Here is a 27,959-nt window from a genome sequence, read left to right on the forward strand (position 1 = left end):
CTGGACTAATACAAGCAACAGGTCTCAACCACAGAATCTCCAGCAGAGAAGAGCCTGAATTCTCCTGAACGGCTCACAACACCGTAACACTGAGATCCCACTTCTATGTTCAACTCCCTGCAGCAAGAGGCAGCAGGACATTGATCACTGAGGCTGTCACTTACTTGTGAGCATATTTACCTACTCAGAAAATAGATCATCGGGTAAAAGGACAGGGAAGCAGAAGAAAGGAACGCGGACAGCATGAGACCTGAGGGACTCACCGCAGGAACGGCGGGATCCACGGGGAGGGCGCCGGCAGGGTCCTCGTCCCCCAGCAGCGGCGCGGGCTCGTCGGGCAGCGGCCGGGCCGGGAGGGTGTCGCAGCAGCTGCCGCTGGCCGAGAAGCGCAGCTGGCTCTTGCGCGAGTCGGCCGTGAGCGACACGTCGTGCGAGTAGGACTGCAGGAAGGCGCGCACGCCGTCGATGCCCACGAAGTGCGAGACGGGCACGCCGCGCAAGGCGCCGCCGGCGGGCGGCAGCAGCTGCTGGCGGCGCCAGCGGCGCAGGCGCAGCGCCAGCAGCAGCAGCAGGAAGGCGACGAAGAGGCAGGAGACGGCGGCCACGGCCAGCACGAGCCAGCGCGTCAGGCTCACGGCCTCAGGCTCGCCCGGCGCCGCCGCCTCGTCGGCCGCGCTGCCCAGCTCGGCCAGCAGCTCGGCCACGCTCTCGGCCAGCACCACGCTCAGCGTGGCCGTGGCCGACAGCGCCGGCCGCCCGTGGTCCTTCACCACCACCACCAGGCTCTGGCGCGCCGCGTCGCGGGCCAGCGGCGAGCGCGCCGTGCGCACCTCGCCGCTGTGCAGCCCCACGCGGAACAGCCCCGGCTCCGTGGCCTTGGCCAGCTCGTACGACAGCCACGCGTTCTGACCCGCGTCCGCGTCCACCGCCACCACCTTGGCCACCAGCGCGCCCGCCTCCGACCAGCGCGGCGCCAGCTCCACGCCCGACCACGCGCCGCCCGAGCCCGAGCCCGCCCGCAGCGCGGCCGGCGGCGGGTACAGCACCTGCGGCGCGTTGTCGTTCTCGTCCACGACCAGCAGCAGCACCGACACGTTGCTGCTCAGCGCCGGCGCGCCGCCGTCCTCCGCACGCACCCACAGCCGCAGCTCGCGCACCTGCTCGTAGTCCAAGGAGCGCAGCGCGTACAGCGCGCCCGTCTCCGCCTGCACCGACACGTACGACGACAGCGGCGCGCCCCGCACCCGCCCCTCCGACAGCCGGTAGCGCACGCGCGCGTTCTGCCCCCAGTCCGCGTCCGTCGCGCGCACCGTCAGCACCAGCGCGCCCGCCGCGTTGTTCTCCGCCAGCCGCGCGCTGTAGCGCTCCTCCGCGAACACCGGCGCGTTGTCGTTCACGTCCAGCACGCGCAGCGCCAGCACCGCGCTGCTCTGCAGCGCCGGCGACCCGCCGTCGGCCGCCCGCACCGTCACGTTGTACTCCGACACTTGCTCTCGGTCCAGCTCTCTCGCTGTCACCACGCGATAGTAATCATTAAAAGACTTCTCCAGCCGGAACGGGCCATCCCCTTCAAGCGAACAACGCACCTCGCCGTTAGCCCCGGAGTCGTGGTCCTGCACGTACAGCAGGGCGACCACAGTCCCCGATGTGGCGTCTTCAGAGATCTCACTTAGCGCAGACCGCACAGAAATCACCGGTGCATTATCGTTCATGTCTGTGACAGCGATCGCGACTTTGGCAGTGTCGAAAAGACCCCCGCCATCCCTTGCCTGAACATCCAGCTCGTAGGCATGGCCTTCCTCGAAGTCCAGGCTCTTCAACAGAGTGATCGCTCCACTCTCAGATTCCAGATGGAAAATAGTTGGCTCCGCCTCTTTCTTCAACGAGTATTTAATTTTCCTGTTCACCCCCTCGTCGGCGTCGGTGGCTGTGACGGTGACGAGTGTTGAGCCCACGGGCACGTCCTCGGGCACACGCACCGTGTACTCCGCCTGGCTGAACACCGGCGCGTTGTCGTTCGCGTCCAGCACCGTCACGCGGATCCGAGCCGTCCCCGTCCGTGCCGGATCGCCGCCGTCCATCGCCCTCAGCACCAGCTCGTGAAACGCCGCCTCCTCCCGGTCCAGCGCCTTCGCCAGCACCAGCTCGGGACGCTGATCGCCGCCGGGGCCCGCTTGCACGGCCAGCGAGAAGTGCTCGTCACCGCTCAGCTCGTAGCTCTGCAGGGAATTACGGCCTGAGTCAGGATCGTAAGCTCTGGCGAGGGGGAACCTTGAACCTGGTGCTGTCGTCTCGCTAATCATCTCCTCAACCTCACTTTCTTTGAAGCTGGGGGGGTTATCGTTAATGTCCGCGATCTCCACTTCGATTCGGTAAACCTGCATTTCGCCCTCCACTATCAGCTCACAGCGCAGCACGCATTTCTCCAGCACCCGGCACTGCTGCTCTCTGTCGATCCTCTCCGCCGTCACTAAATGTCCCGTCTTCCCTTGAAGACCGAAATACTGAGTGCTACCTTCGGAGACAATCCGGGCACCGCGATGGATGAGCTCCGGCAGCTGCAGTCCCAGGTCCTTGGCCACGTCGCCCACGAACGAGCCCTTGGGCATCTCCTCAGGCACCGAGTAGCGCAGCTGCCCCCACGCCGCCTCCCACGCCGCCAGCAGCATCACCCAGAGCAGAGCTCGCTGCCGCCGCCCCCAGCGTCTCCCCGCCGTGCACATCTTTGTAGTGCCACCGCTCCTCCGTCTGCAGCTCCTTGCCGCCAACCCAGACACCTCCGGCTCCGACTCCGCTCCCACCTTTTGCACCTTATTTCAGCCACCGGCTCCTTTGTCTTGCTACAGAACGGTTCCGCACCGCGGACACGCCCGCAGACCTCCCGCCGGCCGAGCCGGGCACGGAACAAGTGAGTGATCGAGCGGGTCCGCAGCGGGCGGGGCTGCAGCGCTCCGAGCTTCCTCTCGCTCCTCTCGGTCAACAGCGGCGCCCGCAGCCTCCTCCCGGCACTGCAGCACCGAGCGCTGCCCGCCCTGCCTCGCCCACGGGCGGCTCGCGGGGCGGGACATAACCGCTAAGACATCGCTCTTCGCCCAGCGCGGAGCTCCCGCTTTGGCTTTTGACCACCTAATCTCTGGTTTCATCCTATACCGATTACGGGCGGACAGAAGTTACACGCCTCCTGTGATTATGCTAATTCTGCCGTCTGGGATAAGGAATTTATCATGATCGTGTAACAGGGATGGAAGCATTTCTCAATATAACGTCTGGGATGTCACGAGGTTTACTGCTTACATCCGAAAGCACAAACTCCTCCAACCATTACAGTTTTTACCCGGCTCGTGCGCGAAGAACAGCCTTTCAGCAGATTAAAACAGTGTTATGGAATAGAAAAACTAACAGTCACCGTGTTCACAATGGTCACCGAGTAGGGCGGTCGTTGCAGTTTTCCTGCACGTCAAACACCACTCTGAATAACTCTGCATTATTCACCGTCCTCCAATGACGACTTCGCAATTTTCCATCACAATCTTACTCGATACAGACATGACAGTGATCACTCTCATGACTCAGTACTTCCACACAGGGTTTTTTAAAACCCTAAATTAAATTGAACCCTATAGTATTCCAAAAGCAGTCTTCACTTAAAGAATTGGTTTGGTCAACCGACCAGAAGGTCCAAATACAGACCTTCGACAAAAAAATGTCAAGGAAAACCCTCAATACCAAGCCAAATATGCACATCACATCCTACACAATAAAGATCTCCCGCTTTCGTTAATAAGAAACAACAAGTAGGAAAACATAATTTTCTTAAAGAAAATCTTTCAGATAAACCCCAATATGAATCGAATGTGATTCAAAACTGTTGAACGCTAAGAACCTCACACTGAGCCTAAAAATCTTAGAGCTGATGAGTCAGCAATTGCGCGTTCGCAACACTTGATGCAACAAGACACACGAGAAGCGATTATTTCACGTAATGGGAAAAAATACAACAACCAATAGACTCGGAGAAGAAAAACCACAAAAGCTCGCAGCCACAAGCGTTACTTAAATTCGCAGAAGGAAGGAATTCGCTTAACAAACCTGAGTGGTGTCCAGGTCGGCGGGTGGCTCTCCAGCCACGGAGCTACTACCCAGGCTCGGTTTCTCGCAGTCATCCCCGCCCAGAAGCTCCTCCGCCGACAGCACGGGCACCGGCGGCGGCGGCCAAGCGGCCTCGGGCGCGGCGCGGGCCGGCGCCGCCACGCACAGGTTGTAGGAGTAGGGCAAGGTGCCCTCGCAGAAGTCGGCCGGGAAGGCGGCGCCGGCCAGCGAGAAGCGCTGCGCGCCCAGGCAGCGCAGCACGGCGGGCGGCCCGGCCCGGCGCAGCCGCGCCAGCACGGCCAGCGCCACGCTCAGCACCAAGAGCGCCGACAGCAGCGCCAGCGCCAGCACCAGGTAGAACTGCAGCTCGGCCGCCGCCGCCGCCTCGGCGCCCGCCGGCCGCTCGCTCAGCTCCGGCAGCGCCTCCTGCAAGCTCTCGGCCAGCACCACGTGCAGCGTGGCCGTGGCCGACAGCGCCGGCTGCCCGTGGTCCTTCACCACGGCCACCACTCGCTGCTTGGCCGCGTCCCGCTCGGACACGGCGCGCGCCGTGCGCACCTCGCCGCTGTGCAGCCCCACGCGGAACAGCGCCGGCTCCGACGCCTGCACCAGCTCGTACGACAGCCACGCGTTGCGCCCCGCGTCCGCGTCCACCGCCACCACCTTGGCCACCAGGTAGCCGGCCTCGGCCGAGCGCGGCACCACCTCGAACGCCGCCGCTGCCGGACCCTCTCCCGCCGCCGCCGCCGCGCCGCCCGCGCCCGCCGCCGGCCAGAGCACCCGCGGCGCGTTGTCGTTGCGGTCCAGCACGAAGACGCGCACCGTGGCCGTGGAGCTGCGCGCCGGCGCGCCGCCGTCCTGCGCCCGCACCGCCACCCAGAACTCGCGGCACTGCTCGTAGTCCAAGGAGCGCTGCGCGTACAGCGCGCCGCTCCGCGCCTCCACCGACACGAGCGGCGCCGCGCCCGCCGCGCCCGCGCTGCCGCCCGCCAGCCAGTAGCTCACGCGCCCGTTGGCGCCCGCGTCCGCGTCCCGCGCCTGCACGCGCAGCACCAGCGCGCCCGCCGCGTTGTTCTCCGCCACGTACGCGCTGTACGCCGCCTCCTCGAACACCGGCGCGTTGTCGTTCACGTCCGACACCTCCAGCACCAGCTCCGTGCTGCTCCACAGCGCCGGCCTGCCCCGGTCCCGGGCCACCACCGTCACGCGCTGCTCGGACGCCTGCTCGCGGTCCAGCGCGCTCGCCGTCACCACCTTGTACGAGCCGCCCGGCGACGCCACGATCGACAGCGGCGCCTCGCCCGACAGCTCGCACGACACCTGACCGTTCTCACCCGAGTCTCTGTCCCGCACTTTCACCACGGCCACCACGGTGCCGACTGGAGCATCCTCGGACACGGGGCTTGACAGAGACAGAACCGTGATCTCGGGTGGGTTGTCATTCTCGTCGGTGATGTCGATATGCACTTCGCTGTGGTCCGTAAGCCCGCCGCCGTCTGCTGCTTCCAGGCTGAAGATATATTTACTATTCTCTTCGAAATCGAGAGGTCCCGCTGTCCTTACTTCTCCGCTCTCACTGTCGATAGCGAACAATGCCCTGATGGAGTCCGGGACGCTGCCAAAAGAGTAGGACACTCGTCCGTTCGAGCCTGCATCTGCATCTGTCGCCCTTACCCGCACCACCAGCGACTCCACTGGAAGATTCTCGGCTACTCTCGCCTCGTAGACGCTTTTACTGAACACGGGCGGGTTGTCGTTGGCATCTGTCACGTTAATCCGAACCTGGACAGTGCCAGACTTCGCGGGGTCCCCACTGTCGATTGCCGTCAGCAACAACTCAAAGGAACTCTGCTTCTCACGGTCCAACACTCTTTCCAATACCAATTCCGGCTGCTTCCTTCCACCCGGCATTTCCTTCATTGACAGTGAGAATGACGGGTTGCTGGATAGTTGGTAAGTGAGCAGCGAATTCCTTCCTGCGTCTGCGTCTCGGGCCATCTCCAGGGGAAATCGACCACCGGGAGGGATTAATTCCCCTATCTCCAGGTCCAGAATAGCCTTGCTGAAGACCGGGGAGTTGTCATTCACGTCCTCGACCGCCACCTCGACGTAGAAAACGTTCAGAGGGTTGTGCACCAGCACCTCGAAGCTGACAGAACAGGTCGCCGACTCGCCGCACATCTCCTCCCGGTCCAGCCTCTCGTTCACGTACAGGTTCCCGTTCTCCTCATTCACTGTGAAGTATTGCTTCTCCTCGCTCAGCCGCAGCTTGCGCGCCGGCAGCTCGTCCGCGCTGAGCCCCAGGTCCCGCGCCAGCGGCCCCACGAGCGAGCCTCTGCCCAGCTCCTCGGGGATGGCGTAGCGGACCCGCTCGGCCGCCGCCCGCCACCACACGCACAGCAGCACCGCGCCCAGCAGCGCTCGCCCGCCGCCCGGCCCGAGCCTCTGCCGCCGCCTCACCGCCATTCTCTGCCGCCACAGCTCGCCGCGCTCCTGCCTCCTGCCGCTGCCCTGCCTCCCTTGCAGCCGCTCTCGCCACACACCGCACGCACCGCTCACAGGCAGCGCAGCCAGCCCGCTCGGGCCGCCTCGGACGCCGCTGCTCCCCGCCAAGGGCCGCCTCTCGCCGCCTCTCGCTGCCGCTGCCGCTGTGTCCGGCGCCGGGCGAGCGAGCAGCCTGCGGGGGCAGGACGCTGCGGCGGCGGCGGCTCCAGCGCCGCTCGGCGGCGGCCAACAGCGACACCCGGAGGCGCCGCCGCGCCACTGCAGCCGCCGCACGGCCGCGCTCAAGGGGGCCCGGCTTTGGGCGGGGCTCAGCGCCCGCACCGGATCCGGGATCGCTCCTCCACTGCAAACCGCGAGCCCAGATCCTGTATCTCGGTGTGACTCCAAAGGCGTTTTTAACTGAGGTGCTCTGTCAAGCGCTTTTTAGTCATCTCTTTAATCACATTGAATAGTCATGACTAAGTATTCGTTGCAGAGCAATACGGAAAGGATCTCAGCTGCTTTTTATTAAATCGTTTTGGAAGAGCAAGAAAATATATTCTGGAAATGGATTCTTTAAGCTCTCCGTCATCTATCTTCAATTCCAGTTTTGTTACATGGGATAGATTAACCTGCAAAAAGGATCAGCTTAAAGCGAAGTTTAGAGCTAGGACAGAATAACACTATTTTTCTCTGATCCATCTATGTTCCTTATTTTTTGTCTCCATACTGGAGAGCCTGATAGTAGGAAAATGAAAAGGCATTTTTGTGTCTTTCATAGAGACAAGAAAATATGTTTAACATTGGAATTACAAAGCCGTTACATCCCAGCAATATATTTAATTATTGCTGGATGCGTGCCATTTAATTTCAGCAAAGGAAACTATTGTCACAGTGGGAAAATGGGACAGGCCTGGACACCAGGCATAAAATCTAACCTTTTCCCAAAAACCTCATTTGCACGCCTATTTCCCTGGATCAGAGCCAGTCCCTCTGCCCACTCACAATGCACTCCAAGGCTTCAGACACGCCCAACTTGGGTCGCGTATTTTGACAACGCTCTTAGAAAAGTCATCACAATGTATAAATTGGTATTTGCTCTCCTGTCACTTGTTTTAGATACATAACAAATAAAGTTGTCTCATACTGAGTACACCAGAAAGTCACAGAGAACCTCAAACCTCACACCCCAGCCATAGTCATTCACTTGGACCATGAAAAAAGGAAAAAACTTGGAACCACAGGCGAGGGTCTCATCTAATCACAAGGAAAAATGACAATTTATACATCTCTTTCATATATTTCAAACCATAGCACAGTTATCTCCTACCCTGGCCCTGTCTCTGCATACACGGAGTTCTCTCAGTCATCACAGACCATAAATGCAAATTCTGAAGGCAGACACTATTAAAAGTTGCTCTCACCACTTCACAGATCCCAAGGATCACAATATGAATACATGCACAGTGTTTTTTCTGCTCATCACAATAACTTCAACTATTCAGAAATGTTGTAAAGGCTAAAGACATCAGTAATTCAATTTCTGATTGAGTCACCAAAGTATCACTCAAAGGTAACATCCTCTTTCTCCAGCACACGGGTTCATTGGATGGTGTGTCACTCTCCTACTCTGAATGCAAGGTTTTCATCTGTGCCCAAGAATTACCATTCACGGAAAACATCATCAAACAGAAAACCGAAATGGTGAATACACAAACTGGACCTTTGTGTCCAAATTATAGGATATCAAATATTGAAGACACCTTTAGACAATTTTCAGCAGGTCATGAGTAAACACATGAATCAAAAAAACACAGGCCTGGTCTCCAACATTACCTTCTCACAAACAAGTCTGTCCTCAGTCCAAAGAGACTCCACCAAAAGGAAAGTTCCTCACACACTTTCCCATTGCTGGAAAATCTTTAACTTCTCAGCCTCAGTACGTGACAAGGATGAGAATTTATTCCAGTAACTTGTTAAAAACTCTGCTATTAAAACGAGTGAGGCAAGAGGTTTACATCTGCAGAAAGGAAGGGATCAACACAGACTCTTGATGATGATGGCACTAAGCTCAGTCACAGAGTCCAGGGACTTAGCTGGCAATGATTAAAGAGTTGCCTCCACCCAAAATTCCCTTTATGCCACTTGCCATAAAAACTTAATTAAACCATTCATATAAAAAACCACAACAACCTGCAAACACACAGGAGGAAGCTCCCAGGGGCGCCCACACATCTGAACTAAGATCTGTTAGGACAAACTGACCATGTTAGCAGAAAGTCACATTACACAGAATAGGGCTGAATACTGAACAAAGAAGAGAGAAAAAAGCGTTTCTTCTGCTTCAACAAACCTACAAACACAGGCTACAGGACTCTTGTCTCCAGCCCTGCAAAATTCCACGGTATTCCCTAACCCTCATACTTTACAATACCATGTAATCAAACCCCAGACAAAACATATTTAACATCCACCACCACCACCCACGGACATTTACCAGGAAGGGGAATTCGTGTTCTCTGCAAGGTTCAACAGACTGACATTTTAGATAAAACCAACAGTAGTAGGTACAAGAGAAGGGTATCTAGGGAGTAAAACGTCCACTCAACACTCACAAACGTGGTCAGACCAATGGCCACGCCCACAGGTCCTTTCTTTGTACAGTAAAAGGAAAAAAATGCCTGGAACAAAACTATGGGTCTCATACAAAAAAACAAAAAAAAAAACCAAAAAAAAAAAAAAAAAAACAAACAAAAAAAACCCAAAAAAAACCAAACAAAAAAAACGCAGCAAAATTTAGTCTCCCCTGTATCTGCACAGATTTTTCATCCTGCACAAACATTACGCAACACGAAATCCACACCTGCAGTCACATTTGAAAGAAAAGCGCTACCAAAACCTCTCACTGTCTATGAATGATCACTGATACCCAAAACAAATGAGCGCTACTAACTAAAATAAAGTGTTCTCAAGCACATCAGACATATGCAGCTCTAACAGCACCCAGTCACCCCAGTAACTGCTCATCCTACCTGAGCACATGGCTACCCAGAACATAGATGATTCTCAAAGTCTAAACTGATGTGACACGGGGCCACTCAGTGTTATTTCAAAAGAACTCCAACCTACTCATGAACATGTGCTATCAGGTAAAGACCTGACCCTGCAAAATTCGAAAATTCCAAATGCATGTAATGCAACACATCCACTGAAAATACGAAATGCTGAGAGGATTACACGTCTTGGACGACATAAAGCAGAAAAGAAAAGCTACTTGATAAAAACACAAAGAACCAACCTCCGCCAAAGAGCAACCTCGTTTCTAGTACCTCACTCAAGTCAAATTGAAAAGCGACTTAACGGCCACCCGTCTGCAGCAAAAGAAAGCAGAAAACAGCGTCCAGATAAACGGAGCTTTACTTTATATGTCTGCACATCTTTCAACGCAATACACGGACCACGAGAAGAAATGAGAGTAAGCACTGAAGACAAGCGCCGCAAAAATAATTTGGACCCAGAAACTCACCGAGGGAGCAGCGGGATCCACGGGGAGGACGCCGGCAGGATCCTCGTCGCCGAGCAGCGGCGCGGGCTCGTCGGGCAGCGGCCGGGCCGGGAGGGTGTCGCAGCAGCTGCCGCTGGCCGAGAAGCGCAGCTGGCTCTTGCGCGAGTCGGCCGTGAGCGACACGTCGTGCGAGTAGGACTGCAGGAAGGCGCGCACGCCGTCGATGCCCACGAAGTGCGAGACGGGCACGCCGCGCAAGGCGCCGCCGGCGGGCGGCAGCAGCTGCTGGCGGCGCCAGCGGCGCAGGCGCAGCGCCAGCAGCAGCAGCAGGAAGGCGACGAAGAGGCAGGAGACGGCGGCCACGGCCAGCACGAGCCAGCGCGTCAGGCTCACGGCCTCAGGCTCGCCCGGCGCCGCCGCCTCGTCGGCCGCGCTGCCCAGCTCGGCCAGCAGCTCGGCCACGCTCTCGGCCAGCACCACGCTCAGCGTGGCCGTGGCCGACAGCGCCGGCCGCCCGTGGTCCTTCACCACCACCACCAGGCTCTGGCGCGCCGCGTCGCGGGCCAGCGGCGAGCGCGCCGTGCGCACCTCGCCGCTGTGCAGCCCCACGCGGAACAGCCCCGGCTCCGTGGCCTTGGCCAGCTCGTACGACAGCCACGCGTTCTGACCCGCGTCCGCGTCCACCGCCACCACCTTGGCCACCAGCGCGCCCGCCTCCGACCAGCGCGGCGCCAGCTCCACGCCCGACCACGCGCCGCCCGAGCCCGAGCCCGCCCGCAGCGCGGCCGGCGGCGGGTACAGCACCTGCGGCGCGTTGTCGTTCTCGTCCACGACCAGCAGCAGCACCGACACGTTGCTGCTCAGCGCCGGCGCGCCGCCGTCCTCCGCACGCACCCACAGCCGCAGCTCGCGCACCTGCTCGTAGTCCAAGGAGCGCAGCGCGTACAGCGCGCCCGTCTCCGCCTGCACCGACACGTACGACGACAGCGGCGCGCCCCGCACCCGCCCCTCCGACAGCCGGTAGCGCACGCGCGCGTTCTGCCCCCAGTCCGCGTCCGTCGCGCGCACCGTCAGCACCAGCGCGCCCGCCGCGTTGTTCTCCGCCAGCCGCGCGCTGTAGCGCTCCTCCGCGAACACCGGCGCGTTGTCGTTCACGTCCAGCACGCGCAGCGCCAGCACCGCGCTGCTCTGCAGCGCCGGCGACCCGCCGTCGGCCGCCCGCACCGTCACGTTGTACTCGGACACCTGCTCTCGGTCCAGCTCTTTCGCTGTTACGACTCGGTAGTAATCGTCAAAGGATTTCTCTAGCCGGAACGGGCCATCCCCTTCGAGCGAGCAGCGCACCTCGCCATTCGCTCCTGAGTCATCGTCCTCCACGTGGATTAGAGCGACCACGGTCCCAGACGGGGCATCCTCAGAGATCTCACTGAGCGCCGACCTCACCGATATCTCGGGTGCATTATCGTTTACGTCTGTGACGGATACAGTGACTTTGGCAGTGTCGAAAAGGCCTCCGCCATCCCTTGCCTGCACCTCCACTTCGTAAGAGTCGACTTCGTCAAAGTCCAGGCTTCGAAACACACTGATCGCTCCACTCTCAGAGTCCAGATGGAAGGTATTCGATGCCATGTCGGACACTTTTTTCAACGAGTATTTCACGTTCCCGTTCTGACCCTCGTCTGGGTCGGCGGCCGTGACGGTAACGAGTGTTGAGCCCACGGGCACGTCCTCGGGCACACGCACCGTGTACTCCGCCTGGCTGAACACCGGCGCGTTGTCGTTCGCGTCCAGCACCGTCACTCGGATCCGAGCCGTGCCCGTCCGTGCCGGATCGCCGCCGTCCATCGCCCTCAGCACCAGCTCGTGAAACGCCGCCTCCTCCCGGTCCAGCGCCTTCGCCAGCACCAGCTCAGGACGCTGATCGCCGCCGGGGCCCGCCTGCACGGCCAGCGAGAAGTGCTCGTCACCGCTCAGCTCGTAGCTCTGCAGGGAATTCCGGCCCGTGTCGGGGTCGTGAGCACCTGTCAGGGGAAACCGTGACCCTGGAGCTGTCGTCTCGGTTATTCTCTCTTCAAGTTCAATTTCCTTGAAGCTGGGGGCGTTGTCGTTAATGTCCGTGATTTCCACCTGGACACCGTACACCTGCATCTGTCCCTCCACTATCAGCTCACAGCGCAATACGCATTTCTCCACCAGCCGACAAAGCTGTTCTCTGTCGATCCTCTCCGCAATCACTAAATGTCCCGTCTTCTCGTGAAGACCGAAATACTGCGTCCTACCTTTGTTCAGGATACGCATTTTGTGATCGCTGAGCTCCGGCAGCTGCAGCCCCAGGTCCTTCGCCACGTCGCCCACGAACGAGCCCTTGGGCATCTCCTCGGGCACTGAGTAGCGCAGATGCCCCCACGCCGCCTCCCACGCCGCCAACAGCATCACCCAGAGCAGAGCTCGCTGCCGCCGCCCCCAGCGTTTTCCCGCCGCGCACATCTCCGCCTTGGCACCGCTCCTCCCTCTGCAGGTCTTCACCGCTAAGCCAGACACCTCCGGCTCCGACTCTGCTCCCACCTTCTCCACGGTATTTCAGCCACCTACTCCTCTGTCTTGCTACAGAACGGTTCCGCACCGCGGACACGCCCGCAGACCTCCCGCCGGCCGAGCCGGGCACGGAACAAGTGAGTGATCGAGCGGGTCCGCAGCGGGCGGGGCTGCAGCGCTCCGAGCTTCCTCTCGCTCCTCTCGGTCAACAGCGGCGCCCGCAGCCTCCTCCCGGCACTGCAGCACCGAGCGCTGCCCGCCCTGCCTCGCCCACGGGCGGCTCGCGGGGCGGGACATAACCGCTAAGACATCGCTCTTCGCCCAGCGCGGAGCTCCCGCTTTGGCTTTTAACCGCCTAATCTCTGGTTTCATTCTATACCGATTACGAGCGGACAGAAGTAACACGCCTCCTGTGATTATGCTAATTCTACCGTCTGGGATAACGAATTTATCATGATCGTGTAACAGGGATGGAAGCATTTCTCAATATAACGTCTGGGGTGTCACGAGGTTTACTGCATACATCCGAAAGCACAAACTGCTTCAATCATTACAGTTTTTACACGGTTTGTGCGTGAAGACCAGCCTTTCAGCAGATTAAAATAGTGCTACGAAATAAAAAAGGTAACAGTCACCGTGTTCACAATGGAAACCGAATCCATTGCAGGGGCAGTCGTTGCAATTTTGCACCTGCACGTCAGACACTACTCTGAATAACTCCGCATTACTCCCCATTCTCCAATCACGACATCGCAATTTTCCATTTCAATCTTACTCCATACAGGCATGACAGTGCTCACACTGATGAATTAGCAGGACCACACATGGTTTTTTTTAAATCCTAAAGTAAATCGAATACTACAGTATTCCAACAGCATCCTTCACTTAAAGAAGGAGTTTACTCCACCGATCAGAAGGTCCAAATAAAGACTTTCGACAAAAAACTGTCAAGAAGGAAAACTTTCCATACCAAGCCCAACATGCAAATCTCATCCTAAACAATAAAAATCTGCCTCTTTCGTTAATAGCAAGAAACAAGTAGGAAAACATAATTTTCCTAAAAATAATCTTTCAGACGAACCAGAATGTGTCATTAATCGAATGTGATTCAAAACTGTTGAATGTTAAGAATCTCCCACTGAGCCTCGCAATCTTACAGCTGATTAAAATTGCCCGTTCGCAACACTTGAAAGCACGAGAGGCGATTATTTCACTTCATGGGAAAAAATACAACTATAGACTCAAAGAAGAAAAACCACAAAAGCTCACTCCCACCATCGTTACTTAAATTCGCAGAAGGAAGGAATTCGCTTTACAAACCTGAGTTGCGTCCGGATCGGCGGGCGGCTCTCCAGCCACGGAGCTACTACCCAGGCTCGGTTTCTCGCAGTAATCACCGCCCAGAAGCTCCTCCGCCGACAGCACGGGCACCGGCGGCGGCGGCCAAGCGGCCTCGGGCGCGGCGCGGGCCGGCGCCGCCACGCACAGGTTGTAGGAGTAGGGCAAGGTGCCCTCGCAGAAGTCGGCCGGGAAGGCGGCGCCGGCCAGCGAGAAGCGCTGCGCGCCCAGGCAGCGCAGCACGGCGGGCGGCCCGGCCCGGCGCAGCCGCGCCAGCACGGCCAGCGCCACGCTCAGCACCAAGAGCGCCGACAGCAGCGCCAGCGCCAGCACCAGGTAGAACTGCAGCTCGGCCGCCGCCGCCGCCTCGGCGCCCGCCGGCCGCTCGCTCAGCTCCGGCAGCGCCTCCTGCAAGCTCTCGGCCAGCACCACGTGCAGCGTGGCCGTGGCCGACAGCGCCGGCTGCCCGTGGTCCTTCACCACGGCCACCACTCGCTGCTTGGCCGCGTCCCGCTCGGACACGGCGCGCGCCGTGCGCACCTCGCCGCTGTGCAGCCCCACGCGGAACAGCGCCGGCTCCGACGCCTGCACCAGCTCGTACGACAGCCACGCGTTGCGCCCCGCGTCCGCGTCCACCGCCACCACCTTGGCCACCAGGTAGCCGGCCTCGGCCGAGCGCGGCACCACCTCGAACGCCGCCGCTGCCGGACCCTCTCCCGCCGCCGCCGCCGCCGCCGGCCAGAGCACCCGCGGCGCGTTGTCGTTGCGGTCCAGCACGAAGACGCGCACCGTGGCCGTGGAGCTGCGCGCCGGCGCGCCGCCGTCCTGCGCCCGCACCGCCACCCAGAACTCGCGGCACTGCTCGTAGTCCAAGGAGCGCTGCGCGTACAGCGCGCCGCTCCGCGCCTCCACCGACACGAGCGGCGCCGCGCCCGCCGCGCCCGCGCTGCCGCCCGCCAGCCAGTAGCTCACGCGCCCGTTGGCGCCCGCGTCCGCGTCCCGCGCCTGCACGCGCAGCACCAGCGCGCCCGCCGCGTTGTTCTCCGCCACGTACGCGCTGTACGCCGCCTCCTCGAACACCGGCGCGTTGTCATTCACGTCCGACACCTCCAGCACCAGCTCCGTGCTGCTCCACAGCGCCGGCCTGCCCCGGTCCCGGGCCACCACCGTCACGCGCTGCTCGGACGCCTGCTCGCGGTCCAGCGCGCTCGCCGTCACCACCTTGTATGAGCCGCCCGGCGACGCCACGATCGACAGCGGCGCCTCCCCCGACAGCTCGCACGACACCTGACCGTTCTCGCCGGAGTCTCTATCCCGCACTTTCAGCAAGGCCACCACGGTGCCTGCCGGGGCATCCTCGGGCACCGGGCTCGACAGAGATACAATAGTGATCTCTGGCGCGTTGTCATTCTCGTCGGTGATGTCGATCTGCACTTCGCAGTGACCGGTTAGCCCGCCTCCGTCCTTCGCCTCCACCCCGAAGATGTATTTGCTCTTCTCTTCGAAATCGAGAGTACCCTCGGACCTGATCTCACCACTCTCTCTGCCGACAGTGAATAATCTGCGAATTCCGTTTGGGACGTTTCCGAAGGAGTAGAAAACTCGCCCATTGGAGCCTACATCTGCATCCGTGGCAACCACCTGTAGCACCAGCGAACCCGCCGGAAGATTCTCCGGCACTCGCTCCTCGTAGATGGTTTTGCTGAACACGGGCTGGTTATCATTTGCATCTGTGACGTTGATGCGAACCTGGACTGAACCGGACCTCGGAGGTTCCCCTCCATCTACCGCCGTCAACAACAACTCAAAGGAGCTTTGCTTCTCCCGGTCCAATGCTTTCTCCAGCATTAATTCAGGCTGCTTCTTTCCTCCCGGCTTCTCGTCGAAGATGAGAGAGAAGGACGGATTGCTGTCGAGCTGGTAAGTCAGCTGGGAGTTACTTCCTACGTCTGCGTCTAGGGCCATCTCAAGGGGAAAACGAGCACCCGGAACCGTCAACTCTATAATTTCCAGTTCCAAAGTAGCCTTGCTAAATACTGGGGAGTTGTCATTCACGTCCTCGATGGCCACTTCGACGCGGAAAATGTTCAGAGGGTTGTGAACCACCGCCTCGAAGCTGACAGAACAGGTCGCCGATTCGCCGCACATCTCCTCCCGGTCCAGCCTCTCGTTCACGTACAGGTTCCCGTTCTCCCCATTCACTGTGAAGTATTGCTTCTCCTCGCTCAGCCGCAGCCTGCGCGCCGGCAGCTCGTCCGCGCTGAGCCCCAGGTCCCGCGCCAGCGGCCCCACGAGCGAGCCTCTGCCCAGCTCCTCGGGGATGGCGTAGCGGACCCGCTCGGCCGCCGCCCGCCACCACACGCACAGCAGCACCGCGCCCAGCAGCGCTCGCCCGCCGCCCGGCCCGAGCCTCTGCCGCCGCCTCACCGCCATTCTCTGCCGCCACAGCTCGCCGCGCTCCTGCCTCCTGCCGCTGCCCTGCCTCCCTTGCAGCCGCTCTCGCCACACACCGCACGCACCGCTCACAGGCAGCGCAGCCAGCCCGCTCGGGCCGCCTCGGACGCCGCTGCTCCCCGCCAAGGGCCGCCTCTCGCCGCCTCTCGCCGCCTCTCGCTGCCGCTGCCGCTGTGTCCGGCGCCGGGCGAGCGAGCAGCCTGCGGGGGCAGGACGCTGCGGCGGCGGCGGCTCCAGCGCCGCTCGGCGGCGGCCAACAGCGACACCCGGAGGCGCCGCCGCGCCACTGCAGCCGCCGCACGGCCGCGCTCAAGGGGGCCCGGCTTTGGGCGGGGCTCAGCGCCCGCACCGAATCCGGGGGCTCGCCTCCACAGCAAACAGGGATGAGAGATCCACGAACCCGGTGTGCCTCAAAAGGCTTTTCTAACTGAGATGATCTGTCGAGAGCTTTTCGGTCACATCACATTGAACAGACATAATTAAACATTCGCGGCAGTGCAACACAGAAAGGATCTCGGCGACTTTCACTAAAATTGTTATGTAAGAGCAACAAACTCAATTATGGAAAGGGATGAACTCTTGAGCCTTTAACCTCTCTGTCATCTATTTGAATTCTGCTTTGCTTACATGGGATAGATTAACCTATAAAAAGAATCAGCCTAAAGCAAAGTTTAGATCTCTGTGCTAAGATAGAATAGCATTATTTTTCTCTGATTCATGTTCATTCCTTATTTTCTATATTCATACTAGAGAACCTGAAAGTGGGAAAATAAAAAGTCATTTTTGTGCCTTTCATAGAACCAAGTGAAAGATCGTTCATATTGGAATTAAATCTACTCCGCCCCAGCAATATTACTTATTATTGCTGGATGACTCTCGTTTAATTTCAGCGAAAGGAAATTAGGATCACAGAGAGGGAAAAGGCACAGGTCTGGATGCAAGGCATCTAAAATCTAGCCACTTCTGAAAAAAACTCTTTTGCACACCTATTTCTCTGGATCAAAGCCAATCCCCCTGCCTACTCTCAACGCACTCCAAGGTTTCTGACACACCTGATTTGGGTCACGTACTTAGACAACACTCCTGAAAAAAACCACAATGTTTAAATTCGTATTTGTTATTCTGTCAGTGCTAGAAGGTACTCAACAAATAAAATTGTCGTGTACTGAGTACACAGAAAGGTTACACAGAACCTCAAACCACACACACCAGCCACAGTCATTCCCTTGGACTATGAAGAAAGGAAAAAACTGGAAACACCAGTGGGGTTCTCATCTAACCACAAAGGAAAATGAAACTTTATAAACCTCTTTTATCCATTTCAAACTATATCACAGTAAATTCCTACACTGGCCATGTCTATGGAAACACTTATCTATGTCATCACACAACAAGTAAGCAAATTTTGGAGACAGACATTACTAAGATTGGCTCTCACCACTTCTCAGATCCCACGGATCACAACACAACTTCATGCGCAGCAAATTTTCTGCTCATCACACTAACTTCAACTATTCTGTAATGTTGTAAAGACTAAAGATATCTGCAGTTCAGTTTGCGATCCAGTCACCAAAGTGTCACTCAAAGGTAGCATCATCTTTCTCCAGCACACGAGTTCTTTGGAAAGTGTGTCACTCTCTTACTGAAAGCAAGGTTTTCATCTGTGCCCAAGAATTACCATTCACAGAATACATCATCAAACAGGAAAGTTAAATGGTGGACACACAAACTGTCCATTAGAGTCCAAATAATGGGATACCAAATAACAAAAACACTTTAGAAAACTTTAGGAAGGTCAGGAGTAAACACATTAATCAAACAAACACATCTGTTCTCTCCAACATTACCTTCTCACAAACAAGTCTGTCCTCAGTCCAAAGAGACTCAGCAAAAGAATAGTTCCTCACACAGCTTCCCATTTCAGTGGATAATATTTCACTTCTCAACCTCAGTAAAAGAGTGAGGCAAGACGTTTAAAGTCTGCAGAAAGGAGGGGATCAACACAGACTCTTGATGATGATGGCACTAAGGTCAGGCACAGAGTTCAGGGATTTAGCAGGTCGTGAATACAGAGATGGCTTCACCCAAAATTCCCTTATCCACAGGCCATATGAACCTAATTAAACCATTCATTTTAAAACCACAGTAACCTGCAAACACACAGGAAGCTCCCAGGGCTCCCCACACAGCTCAAGTAAGATCTGTTAGGACAAACTGATCATGTCAGAAGAATGATGATCAAACTGCAAAAAATAGGACTGAACACTGAACAAGGAAGAGAACAAACAGTGTCTCTCCTATTTCAAAAGACCTCCACACACAGGCCACAGAACTCTTGTCTCCACGATGTGCTCTGTGCACATTCCACGATGTGCTCTGACCCTCATAATCTGCAAGAACATGTAATCAAACCCCAGGCAAAACAACTTTAACATCCAGCACCATCGGACCTTGTACATTTACCAGAAAGGGGAGTTGGAATTCTATGCAAGGTGCACTACCCTGACATTTCAAATTATCCCACCAGTAGTAGGTACAAGAGAAGGGTCTCCAGGGGGTAAAACGGCCACATGCCCACAGGTCATCAATGTAATTCCTTTATACATTATAAAAGGAAAAAATGACAGAAACAACAACTGTGGGTCTCAAAGAACAACAAAGTCAAACTGAGCTTCTAAACCATCCGTACACATTTTGGAATTTTCGAAAAAAAAAAAAAAATCGCAGTAATTTTTACTCAGCCCTGTATCTGCGCCAAGAGATTTTTCAACCTGGCCAAACATTACACACAAGGAAAGCTCCATTCGCAGTCAGACTCCTTAGAAAGAAAAGCAGTACACACGACTTTTCATTGTCTGAGAACGATCACAGACACCCAAAGGACATGTCCGCAACTAAATAAAATAAACCACTCTCAAGTGCATAAGCGACACGCACCTCTAAATGTACCCAGTCATCACAATAACTGCTCATCCTACTTCAGCACATAGAACTTGGAAGGTACATAGTAATCAAAGTCTAAACTGATGTTACACAAGGGGCCATGAAGTGTTGCTTCAAAAGAACTTCAAACTACTCATGCAGACGAGCTGTCAAAGCAACAGCTGACCCCACAAACAATGTAAATACCACTTTCATATAATACAACACAACAACTGGAACTATTAAATGCTGAGACAAATTACACTTCTCAGAGGAAATGAAGCAGAATGCAAAAGAAACATGATAAAAACGCAAAGAAACAGCCTCAAGCCAAGATCAAATTCCATTCCTCTACCGCGATCAACTTAAGTCAGAAAAAGGAGCCAACCTCCCCGAAACAAGAAGAACCAGTAGACAGAGTTCAGATAAACGTGGATTTACCGCCAATGTCTGCAAATAATTCTATGCACTGCACGGACCATGAGAAGAAAAGAGAGTAGAGCAGCGAAGAGAAGCGCCGCACAAAGAATTTGGATCCAAAAACTCACCGAGGGAGAAGCGGGATCCAAGGGGAGGGCGCCGGCAGGGTCCTCGTCCCCCAGCAGCGGCGCGGGCTCGTCGGGCAGCGGCCGGGCCGGGAGGGTGTCGCAGCAGCTGCCGCTGGCCGAGAAGCGCAGCTGGCTCTTGCGCGAGTCGGCCGTGAGCGACACGTCGTGCGAGTAGGACTGCAGGAAGGCGCGCACGCCGTCGATGCCCACGAAGTGCGAGACGGGCACGCCGCGCAAGGCGCCGCCGGCGGGCGGCAGCAGCTGCTGGCGGCGCCAGCGGCGCAGGCGCAGCGCCAGCAGCAGCAGCAGGAAGGCGACGAAGAGGCAGGAGACGGCGGCCACGGCCAGCACGAGCCAGCGCGTCAGGCTCACGGCCTCAGGCTCGCCCGGCGCCGCCGCCTCGTCGGCCGCGCTGCCCAGCTCGGCCAGCAGCTCGGCCACGCTCTCGGCCAGCACCACGCTCAGCGTGGCCGTGGCCGACAGCGCCGGCCGCCCGTGGTCCTTCACCACCACCACCAGGCTCTGGCGCGCCGCGTCGCGGGCCAGCGGCGAGCGCGCCGTGCGCACCTCGCCGCTGTGCAGCCCCACGCGGAACAGCCCCGGCTCCGTGGCCTTGGCCAGCTCGTACGACAGCCACGCGTTCTGACCCGCGTCCGCGTCCACCGCCACCACCTTGGCCACCAGCGCGCCCGCCTCCGACCAGCGCGGCGCCAGCTCCACGCCCGACCACGCGCCGCCCGAGCCCGAGCCCGCCCGCAGCGCGGCCGGCGGCGGGTACAGCACCTGCGGCGCGTTGTCGTTCTCGTCCACGACCAGCAGCAGCACCGACACGTTGCTGCTCAGCGCCGGCGCGCCGCCGTCCTCCGCACGCACCCACAGCCGCAGCTCGCGCACCTGCTCGTAGTCCAAGGAGCGCAGCGCGTACAGCGCGCCCGTCTCCGCCTGCACCGACACGTACGACGACAGCGGCGCGCCCCGCACCCGCCCCTCCGACAGCCGGTAGCGCACGCGCGCGTTCTGCCCCCAGTCCGCGTCCGTCGCGCGCACCGTCAGCACCAGCGCGCCCGCCGCGTTGTTCTCCGCCAGCCGCGCGCTGTAGCGCTCCTCCGCGAACACCGGCGCGTTGTCGTTCACGTCCAGCACGCGCAGCGCCAGCACCGCGCTGCTCTGCAGCGCCGGCCACCCGCCGTCGGTCGCCCGCACCGTCACGTTGTACTCGGACACCTGCTCTCGGTCCAGCTCTCTCGCTGTCACCACGCGAAAATAATCGTCAAAAGATTTCTCTAGCCGGAATGGGACATCACCGTCGAGCGAGCAGCGCACTTCACCGTTGGCCCCTGAGTCCCGATCCTGCAGGTCCAGCAAGGCCACCACAGTCCCCGATGGGACGTCTTCTGAGATCTCACTTAACGCAGACCGCACAGAAATCACCGGTGCATTATCGTTTATGTCTGTGACAGCGATCGCGACTTTGGCAGTGTCGAAAAGGCCCCCGCCATCCCTTGCCTGAACATCCAGCTCGTAGGCATGGCCTTCCTCGAAGTCCAGGCTCTTCAACAGAGTGATCACTCCACTCTCAGATTCCAGATGGAAAATAGCTGGCTCTTCCTCTTTCTTCAACGAGTATTTAATTTCCCCGTTCACCCCCTCGTCGGCGTCCGTGGCCGTGACGGTGACGAGGGTGGAGCCCACAGGCACGTCCTCGGGCACACGCACCGTGTACTCCGCCTGGCTGAACACCGGCGCGTTGTCGTTCGCGTCCAGCACCGTCACTCGGATCCGAGCCGTGCCCGTCCGTGCCGGATCGCCGCCGTCCATCGCCCTCAGCACCAGCTCGTGAAACGCCGCCTCCTCCCGGTCCAGCGCCTTCGCCAGCACCAGCTCGGGACGCTGATCGCCGCCGGGTCCCGCCTGCACTGCCAGCGAGAAGTGCTCGTCACCGCTCAGTTCGTAGCTCTGCAGAGAATTACGGCCCGAGTCAGGATCGTAAGCTCTGGCGAGGGGGAACCTTGAACCTGGTGCTGTCGTCTCGCTAATCCTTTCCTCATACTCACTTTCCTTGAAGCTGGGCACGTTGTCGTTAATGTCCGTGATCTCCACTTCGATTCGGTAAACCTGCATTTCGCCCTCCACTATCAGCTCACAGCGCAGCACGCATTTCTCCACCACCCGGCACTGCTGCTCTCTGTCGATCCTCTCCGCCGTTACTAAATGTCCCGTCTTCCCGTGAAGACCGAAATACTGCGTCCTATCTCTTCCTGTAATGCGGACACCGCGATGGATGAGCTCCGGCAGCTGCAGCCCCAGGTCCTTGGCCACGTCGCCCACGAACGAGCCCTTGGGCATCTCCTCGGGTATTGAGTAGCGCAGCTGCCCCCACGCCGCCTCCCACGCCGCCAGCAGCATCACCGAGAGCAGAGCTCGCTGCCGCCGGCCCCAGCGCCTCCCCGCCGCGCACATCTCCGCAGTGGCACCGCTCCTCCCTCTGCAGCTCCTCGCCGCCAACCCAGACACCTCGGGCTCCGACTCTGCTCCCACCTTCTCCACGGTATTTCAGCCACCGGCTCCTTTGTCTTGCTACAGAACGGTTCCACACCGCGGACACGATCGCAGACCTCCCGGCGGTCCAGCCGCACACCGAGTGAGCGAGTGATCGCGCGGGTCCGCAGCGGGCGGGGCTGCAGCGCTCCGAGCTTCCTCTCGCTCCTCTCGGTCAACAGCGGCGCCCGCAGCCTCCTCCCGGCACTGCAGCACCGAGCGCTGCCCGCCCTGCCTCGCCCACGGGCGGCTCGCGGGGCGGGACGTTAAGTCCTGGGACTTAACGCTTTTAGCCGAGCGCGGACCTTCCTCTTTTACTTTTGACCCCCTGATCTCTGGATTCATCCTCCACCGGTGAAGAGCGGACAGAAATAACACGTTTCTGTGATTATGCTATTTCTACCGCCTGGGAAAATGTTTTTAATATGATCACGCAACAGGGATACAACCGTCTCTCAATATAACATCTGGGGTGTCACGAGTTTTACTGCACATATCCGAAAGTGCAAACTCCTCCGACCATTACAGTTTTACCCGGATCGTGCGTGAAAAACAGCCTTTCAGCAGATTAAAATAGTGTTATGAATAGATGAACTTAAATCGCCGTGTTCACAATGGTCACCGAATCCAGCACTGCAGGGGCGGTCGTTGGAATTTTGCACCTGCACATCAAACACCACTCTGAATAACTCTGCTTTACGCCCCATTCTCCAATCACCACATCGCAATTTTCCATTATAATCTTACTCCATACAGGCATGACAGTGCTCACGCTGATGAATTGGCACTTCCACACAGGCTTTTTTTAAAATCCGAAATTAACCCGACACAGTACTGTAAGCATTCCAAAAGCAGCCTACACTTAAAGAAGGAGTTTAGTCCACCGATCAGAAGGTCCAAATACAGACCTCCGACCAAAAACTGTCAAGAAGGAAAACTCTCCACACCAAGCCTATCAGGTACATCTCAACCGACACAATAAAGATCTGCCTCCTTCGCAAATTACAAGTAACAAGTAGGAAAACATAATTTTCCTTAAAAAAATCTTTCAGATTAACCGGAATGTGATTCAAAACTGTTGAACGGTACAAACCTCCAAGTGAGCCTCCCAACCTTACAGTTGATGAGTCAGGAATTGCCCGTTCGCAACACTAGATGCAACAAGACACACGAGAAGCGATTGTTTCACTTCATGGGAAAAAACATACAACAGACTCAGAGAAGAAAATCCACAATGCTTCGCTCTCACTAATGTTACTTAAATTCGCAGAAGGAAGGAATTCGCTTTACAAACCTGAGTTGCGTCCGGGTCGGCGGGCGGCTCTCCAGCCACGGAGCTACTACCCAGGCTCGGTTTCTCGGAATCATCCCCGACCAGAAGCTCTTCCGCCGACAGCACGGGCACCGGCGGCGGCGGCCAAGCGGCCTCGGGCGCGGCGCGGGCCGGCGCCGCCACGCACAGGTTGTAGGAGTAGGGCAAGGTGCCCTCGCAGAAGTCGGCCGGGAAGGCGGCGCCGGCCAGCGAGAAGCGCTGCGCGCCCAGGCAGCGCAGCACGGCGGGCGGCCCGGCCCGGCGCAGCCGCGCCAGCACGGCCAGCGCCACGCTCAGCACCAAGAGCGCCGACAGCAGCGCCAGCGCCAGCACCAGGTAGAACTGCAGCTCGGCCGCCGCCGCCGCCTCGGCGCCCGCCGGCCGCTCGCTCAGCTCCGGCAGCGCCTCCTGCAAGCTCTCGGCCAGCACCACGTGCAGCGTGGCCGTGGCCGACAGCGCCGGCTGCCCGTGGTCCTTCACCACGGCCACCACTCGCTGCTTGGCCGCGTCCCGCTCGGACACGGCGCGCGCCGTGCGCACCTCGCCGCTGTGCAGCCCCACGCGGAACAGCGCCGGCTCCGACGCCTGCACCAGCTCGTACGACAGCCACGCGTTGCGCCCCGCGTCCGCGTCCACCGCCACCACCTTGGCCACCAGGTAGCCGGCCTCGGCCGAGCGCGGCACCACCTCGAACGCCGCCGCTGCCGGACCCTCTCCCGCCGCCGCCGCCGCCGCCGGCCAGAGCACCCGCGGCGCGTTGTCGTTGCGGTCCAGCACGAAGACGCGCACCGTGGCCGTGGAGCTGCGCGCCGGCGCGCCGCCGTCCTGCGCCCGCACCGCCACCCAGAACTCGCGGCACTGCTCGTAGTCCAAGGAGCGCTGCGCGTACAGCGCGCCGCTCCGCGCCTCCACCGACACGAGCGGCGCCGCGCCCGCCGCGCCCGCGCTGCCGCCCGCCAGCCAGTAGCTCACGCGCCCGTTGGCGCCCGCGTCCGCGTCCCGCGCCTGCACGCGCAGCACCAGCGCGCCCGCCGCGTTGTTCTCCGCCACGTACGCGCTGTACGCCGCCTCCTCGAACACCGGCGCGTTGTCGTTCACGTCCGACACCTCCAGCACCAGCTCCGTGCTGCTCCACAGCGCCGGCCTGCCCCGGTCCCGGGCCACCACCGTCACGCGCTGCTCGGACGCCTGCTCGCGGTCCAGCGCGCTCGCCGTCACCACCTTGTACGAGCCGCCCGGCGACGCCACGATCGACAGCGGCGCCTCGCCCGACAGCTCGCACGACACCTGACCGTTCTCGCCCGAGTCCCGGTCCCGCAATTTCAGCAGGGCCACCACGGTGCCAACTGGTGCGTCCTCAGGCACGGGACTCGACAGCGACAGAACCGCGATCTCGGGTGCGTTGTCGTTCTCGTCGGTGATGTCGATCTGCACTTCGCAGTGATCGGTAAGTCCGCCGCCGTCCGTAGCATCTAAACCAAAAATGTATGCATTTTCCTCCTCGAAATCGAGGGCACCCGCTGTCCTTATCTCGCCGCTCTCGCTGTCGATCGTAAACAACAAGCGGACTCCATCCGGGACGTTGCCGAAGGAGTAGGAGACTCGACCATTGGAGCCCGCGTCTGCATCTGTGGCCCGCACCTGCAGTACCAGCGATCCCGCCGGAAGATTCTCTGCCACTCGAGCCTCGTAGACGCCTTTACTGAATACAGGTGAGTTGTCATTTGCATCTGTCACGTTGATGCGAACCTGGACAGTCCCGGACCTCGCGGGGTCCCCGCCGTCCACTGCTGTCAACACCAGTTCAAAGGAACTCTGCTTCTCCCGGTCCAAGGCTCTCTCTAGCACTAATTCCGGCTGCTTCTTTCCACCCGGCTTTTCCTTCATTGACAGTGAAAACGACGGATCGCTGGTGAGTCGATAAGTCACCAAGGAGTTGCTTCCCACGTCCGCGTCTCGGGCCATCTCCAGGGGAAAACGGGAATCGGGAACCGCCCATTCTCCTATCTCGAGGTCCAGAGCGGCTTTACTGAACACGGGGGAGTTGTCATTCACGTCCTCGATGGCCACTTCAACGTGGAAAATGTTCAGAGGGTTGTGCACCAGCGCCTCGAAGCTGACGGAGCAGGTTGCAGATGAGCCGCACATCTCCTCCCGGTCCAGCCTCTCGTTCACGTACAGGTTCCCGTTCTCCTCATTCACTGTGAAGTATTGCTTCTCCTCGCTCAGCTGCAGCCTGCGCGCCGGCAGCTCGTCCGCGCTGAGCCCCAGGTCCCGCGCCAGCGGCCCCACGAGCGAGCCTCTGCCCAGCTCCTCGGGGATGGCGTAGCGGACCCGCTCGGCCGCCGCCCGCCACCACACGCACAGCAGCACCGCGCCCAGCAGCGCTCGCCCGCCGCCCGGCCCGAGCCTCTGCCGCCGCCTCACCGCCATTCTCTGCCGCCACAGCTCGCCGCGCTCCTGCCTCCTGCCGCTGCCCTGCCTCCCTTGCAGCCGCTCTCGCCACACACCGCACGCACCGCTCACAGGCAGCGCAGCCAGCCCGCTCGGGCCGCCTCGGACGCCGCTGTTCCCCGCCAAGGGCCGCCTCTCGCCGCCTCTCGCCGCCTCTCGCTGCCGCTGCCGCTGTGTCCGGCGCCGGGCGAGCGAGCAGCCTGCGGGGGCAGGACGCTGCGGCGGCGGCGGCTCCAGCGCCGCTCGGCGGCGGCCAACAGCGACACCCGGAGGCGCCGCCGCGCCACTGCAGCCGCCGCACGGCCGCGCTCAAGGGGGCCCGGCTTTGGGCGGGGCTCAGCGCCCGCACCGAATCCGGGGGCTCGCCTCCACTGCAAACAGCGAGCGCCGATGCAGATATTTAATGTTACTCTGTTTGAGATGTGCTTTTGGGTACATTCAGTTAATCTCGTTTAGTCCCACTCAATTATGAGACTTACGAATTTGTGGGAAGAACAATAAGGAATGGAACTCAGCTTCTCTTCAAAAAATCGAGGTTCAAATATAAGAGTATGTGTTCTATGACGCTATACAATGGGATGACTTTGGGAGCCTATCAGCTCTCCATCACGTATCTTGAATTCTACTCCCCTTACACAAGATAAATTAACCTGAGAAAGAGATCAGTCTAAAGCAATGTTTAGAGCTTTATGCTAAGAATTAATAACTTTAATGATTTTTTTCTGAATCACGAAATTTCTTCTTTTTTGTCTCTGTACTGGAGAACCGGACAGATAAAAAGTGCAAAGCTATTTCTGACTCTATTTTAAAACCAAATAAAGGTGTTTCACAGTGGAATTATAAACCATTCTATCCAAGCAACACAGTTCATTATTGCTGGGTGACTGTCATTTACTTTCAGCAAAGGGATCGCATGGAAAAAAATGGCACAACCCTTAACCCCAGACATGAAATCTAACTATTTTCCAAACAAAACCCGTTTGACACACCAATTTCCAGTCTCTCAATCTACTCGAACTGCATTGTAAGTCTACAGACACACCCAATTTAGCATGGGTATTTAGACTGTGCTCCTGAAACCACCACAATGTATAATTTCATATTTCTTATGCTGTCACTTGTAGAAGATAGACAACAAAGCAAACTGTCTTCTACCACGTACACAGGACCTCAAATCATCCACCCCAGCCACAGTGATTCCCTTGGACCATGAAAAATGAAACAACTTGGAACCACAGGTGTGGGTCCCATTTAAATACCAGGATAAATGGAACTTCAAACATCACTTTTATCCATTTCAAACCATACCACAGTAAACTGCTACACTGGCCCTGTCTCTGCATAGACAGAGTTCTCTGTGGCATCACACAACAAAAAATCAAATTATGGACACTATTAAAAGTTGCTCTCACCACTTCTCAAATCCCAAGGAACACAGCAATAATGTACGTACAGTTTTTTCTCTGCTCATCACAATACTTTCAACTATTCTTAAAAGTTGAAAAGTCTCTATGACATCAGTAATTCATTTCCTGGTCCAGTCACCAAAGTATCACTCAAAGGTAACATCATCTTTCTCCAGCACACGGGTTCTTTGGAGAGTGCACCACTCTCCAACTTTGAATGCAAGGTTTTCATCTGTGCCCAAGAATTACCATTCACAGAAAACATCATCAAACAGGAAAGTGAAATGATGAACACAAAAACTGTCCCTTTGAGTCCAAATTATGTGATATCAAAAAAAAGAAGATAAGACAAATTTCAGCAGGTCATGAGAAAA

The 27,959-nt window shown here is 58.2% G+C and overlaps 2 protein-coding genes and 2 pseudogenes across 4 annotated transcripts in view; all 4 read right to left on the bottom strand.

Annotated features, from left to right (window-relative positions):
* Nucleotides 1–27,959, bottom strand: part of LOC306808875 (uncharacterized protein) — a 111,191-nt gene that overhangs the window by 48,078 nt on the left and 35,154 nt on the right.
* On the bottom strand, nucleotides 4,081–7,258 carry LOC306808786 (protocadherin gamma-B5 pseudogene; annotated as a pseudogene). Its single transcript has one exon. The product of its transcript is annotated as a protocadherin gamma-B5 pseudogene (transcript).
* LOC306808784 (protocadherin gamma-B5 pseudogene) lies at nucleotides 13,891–16,735 on the bottom strand (annotated as a pseudogene). The gene has a single exon. The product of its transcript is annotated as a protocadherin gamma-B5 pseudogene (transcript).
* Nucleotides 16,474–26,284, bottom strand: LOC306808862 (uncharacterized protein; the record flags this gene model as incomplete). Its single annotated transcript, XM_079319882.1, has 3 exons — nucleotides 23,708–26,284; nucleotides 19,769–22,428; nucleotides 16,474–16,771 (listed from the first exon to the last, which is right to left on the bottom strand). The coding sequence occupies exons 1-3, from the start codon at nucleotides 26,156–26,158 to the stop codon at nucleotides 16,474–16,476; spliced, it is 5,409 nt and encodes a 1,802-aa protein (XP_079176008.1). The 5' UTR covers nucleotides 26,159–26,284.

The sequence above is a fragment of the Erithacus rubecula genome (genome assembly GCF_903797595.1).
Source record: "Erithacus rubecula genome assembly, chromosome: 16".
Lineage (NCBI taxonomy): Eukaryota > Metazoa > Chordata > Aves > Passeriformes > Muscicapidae > Erithacus > Erithacus rubecula.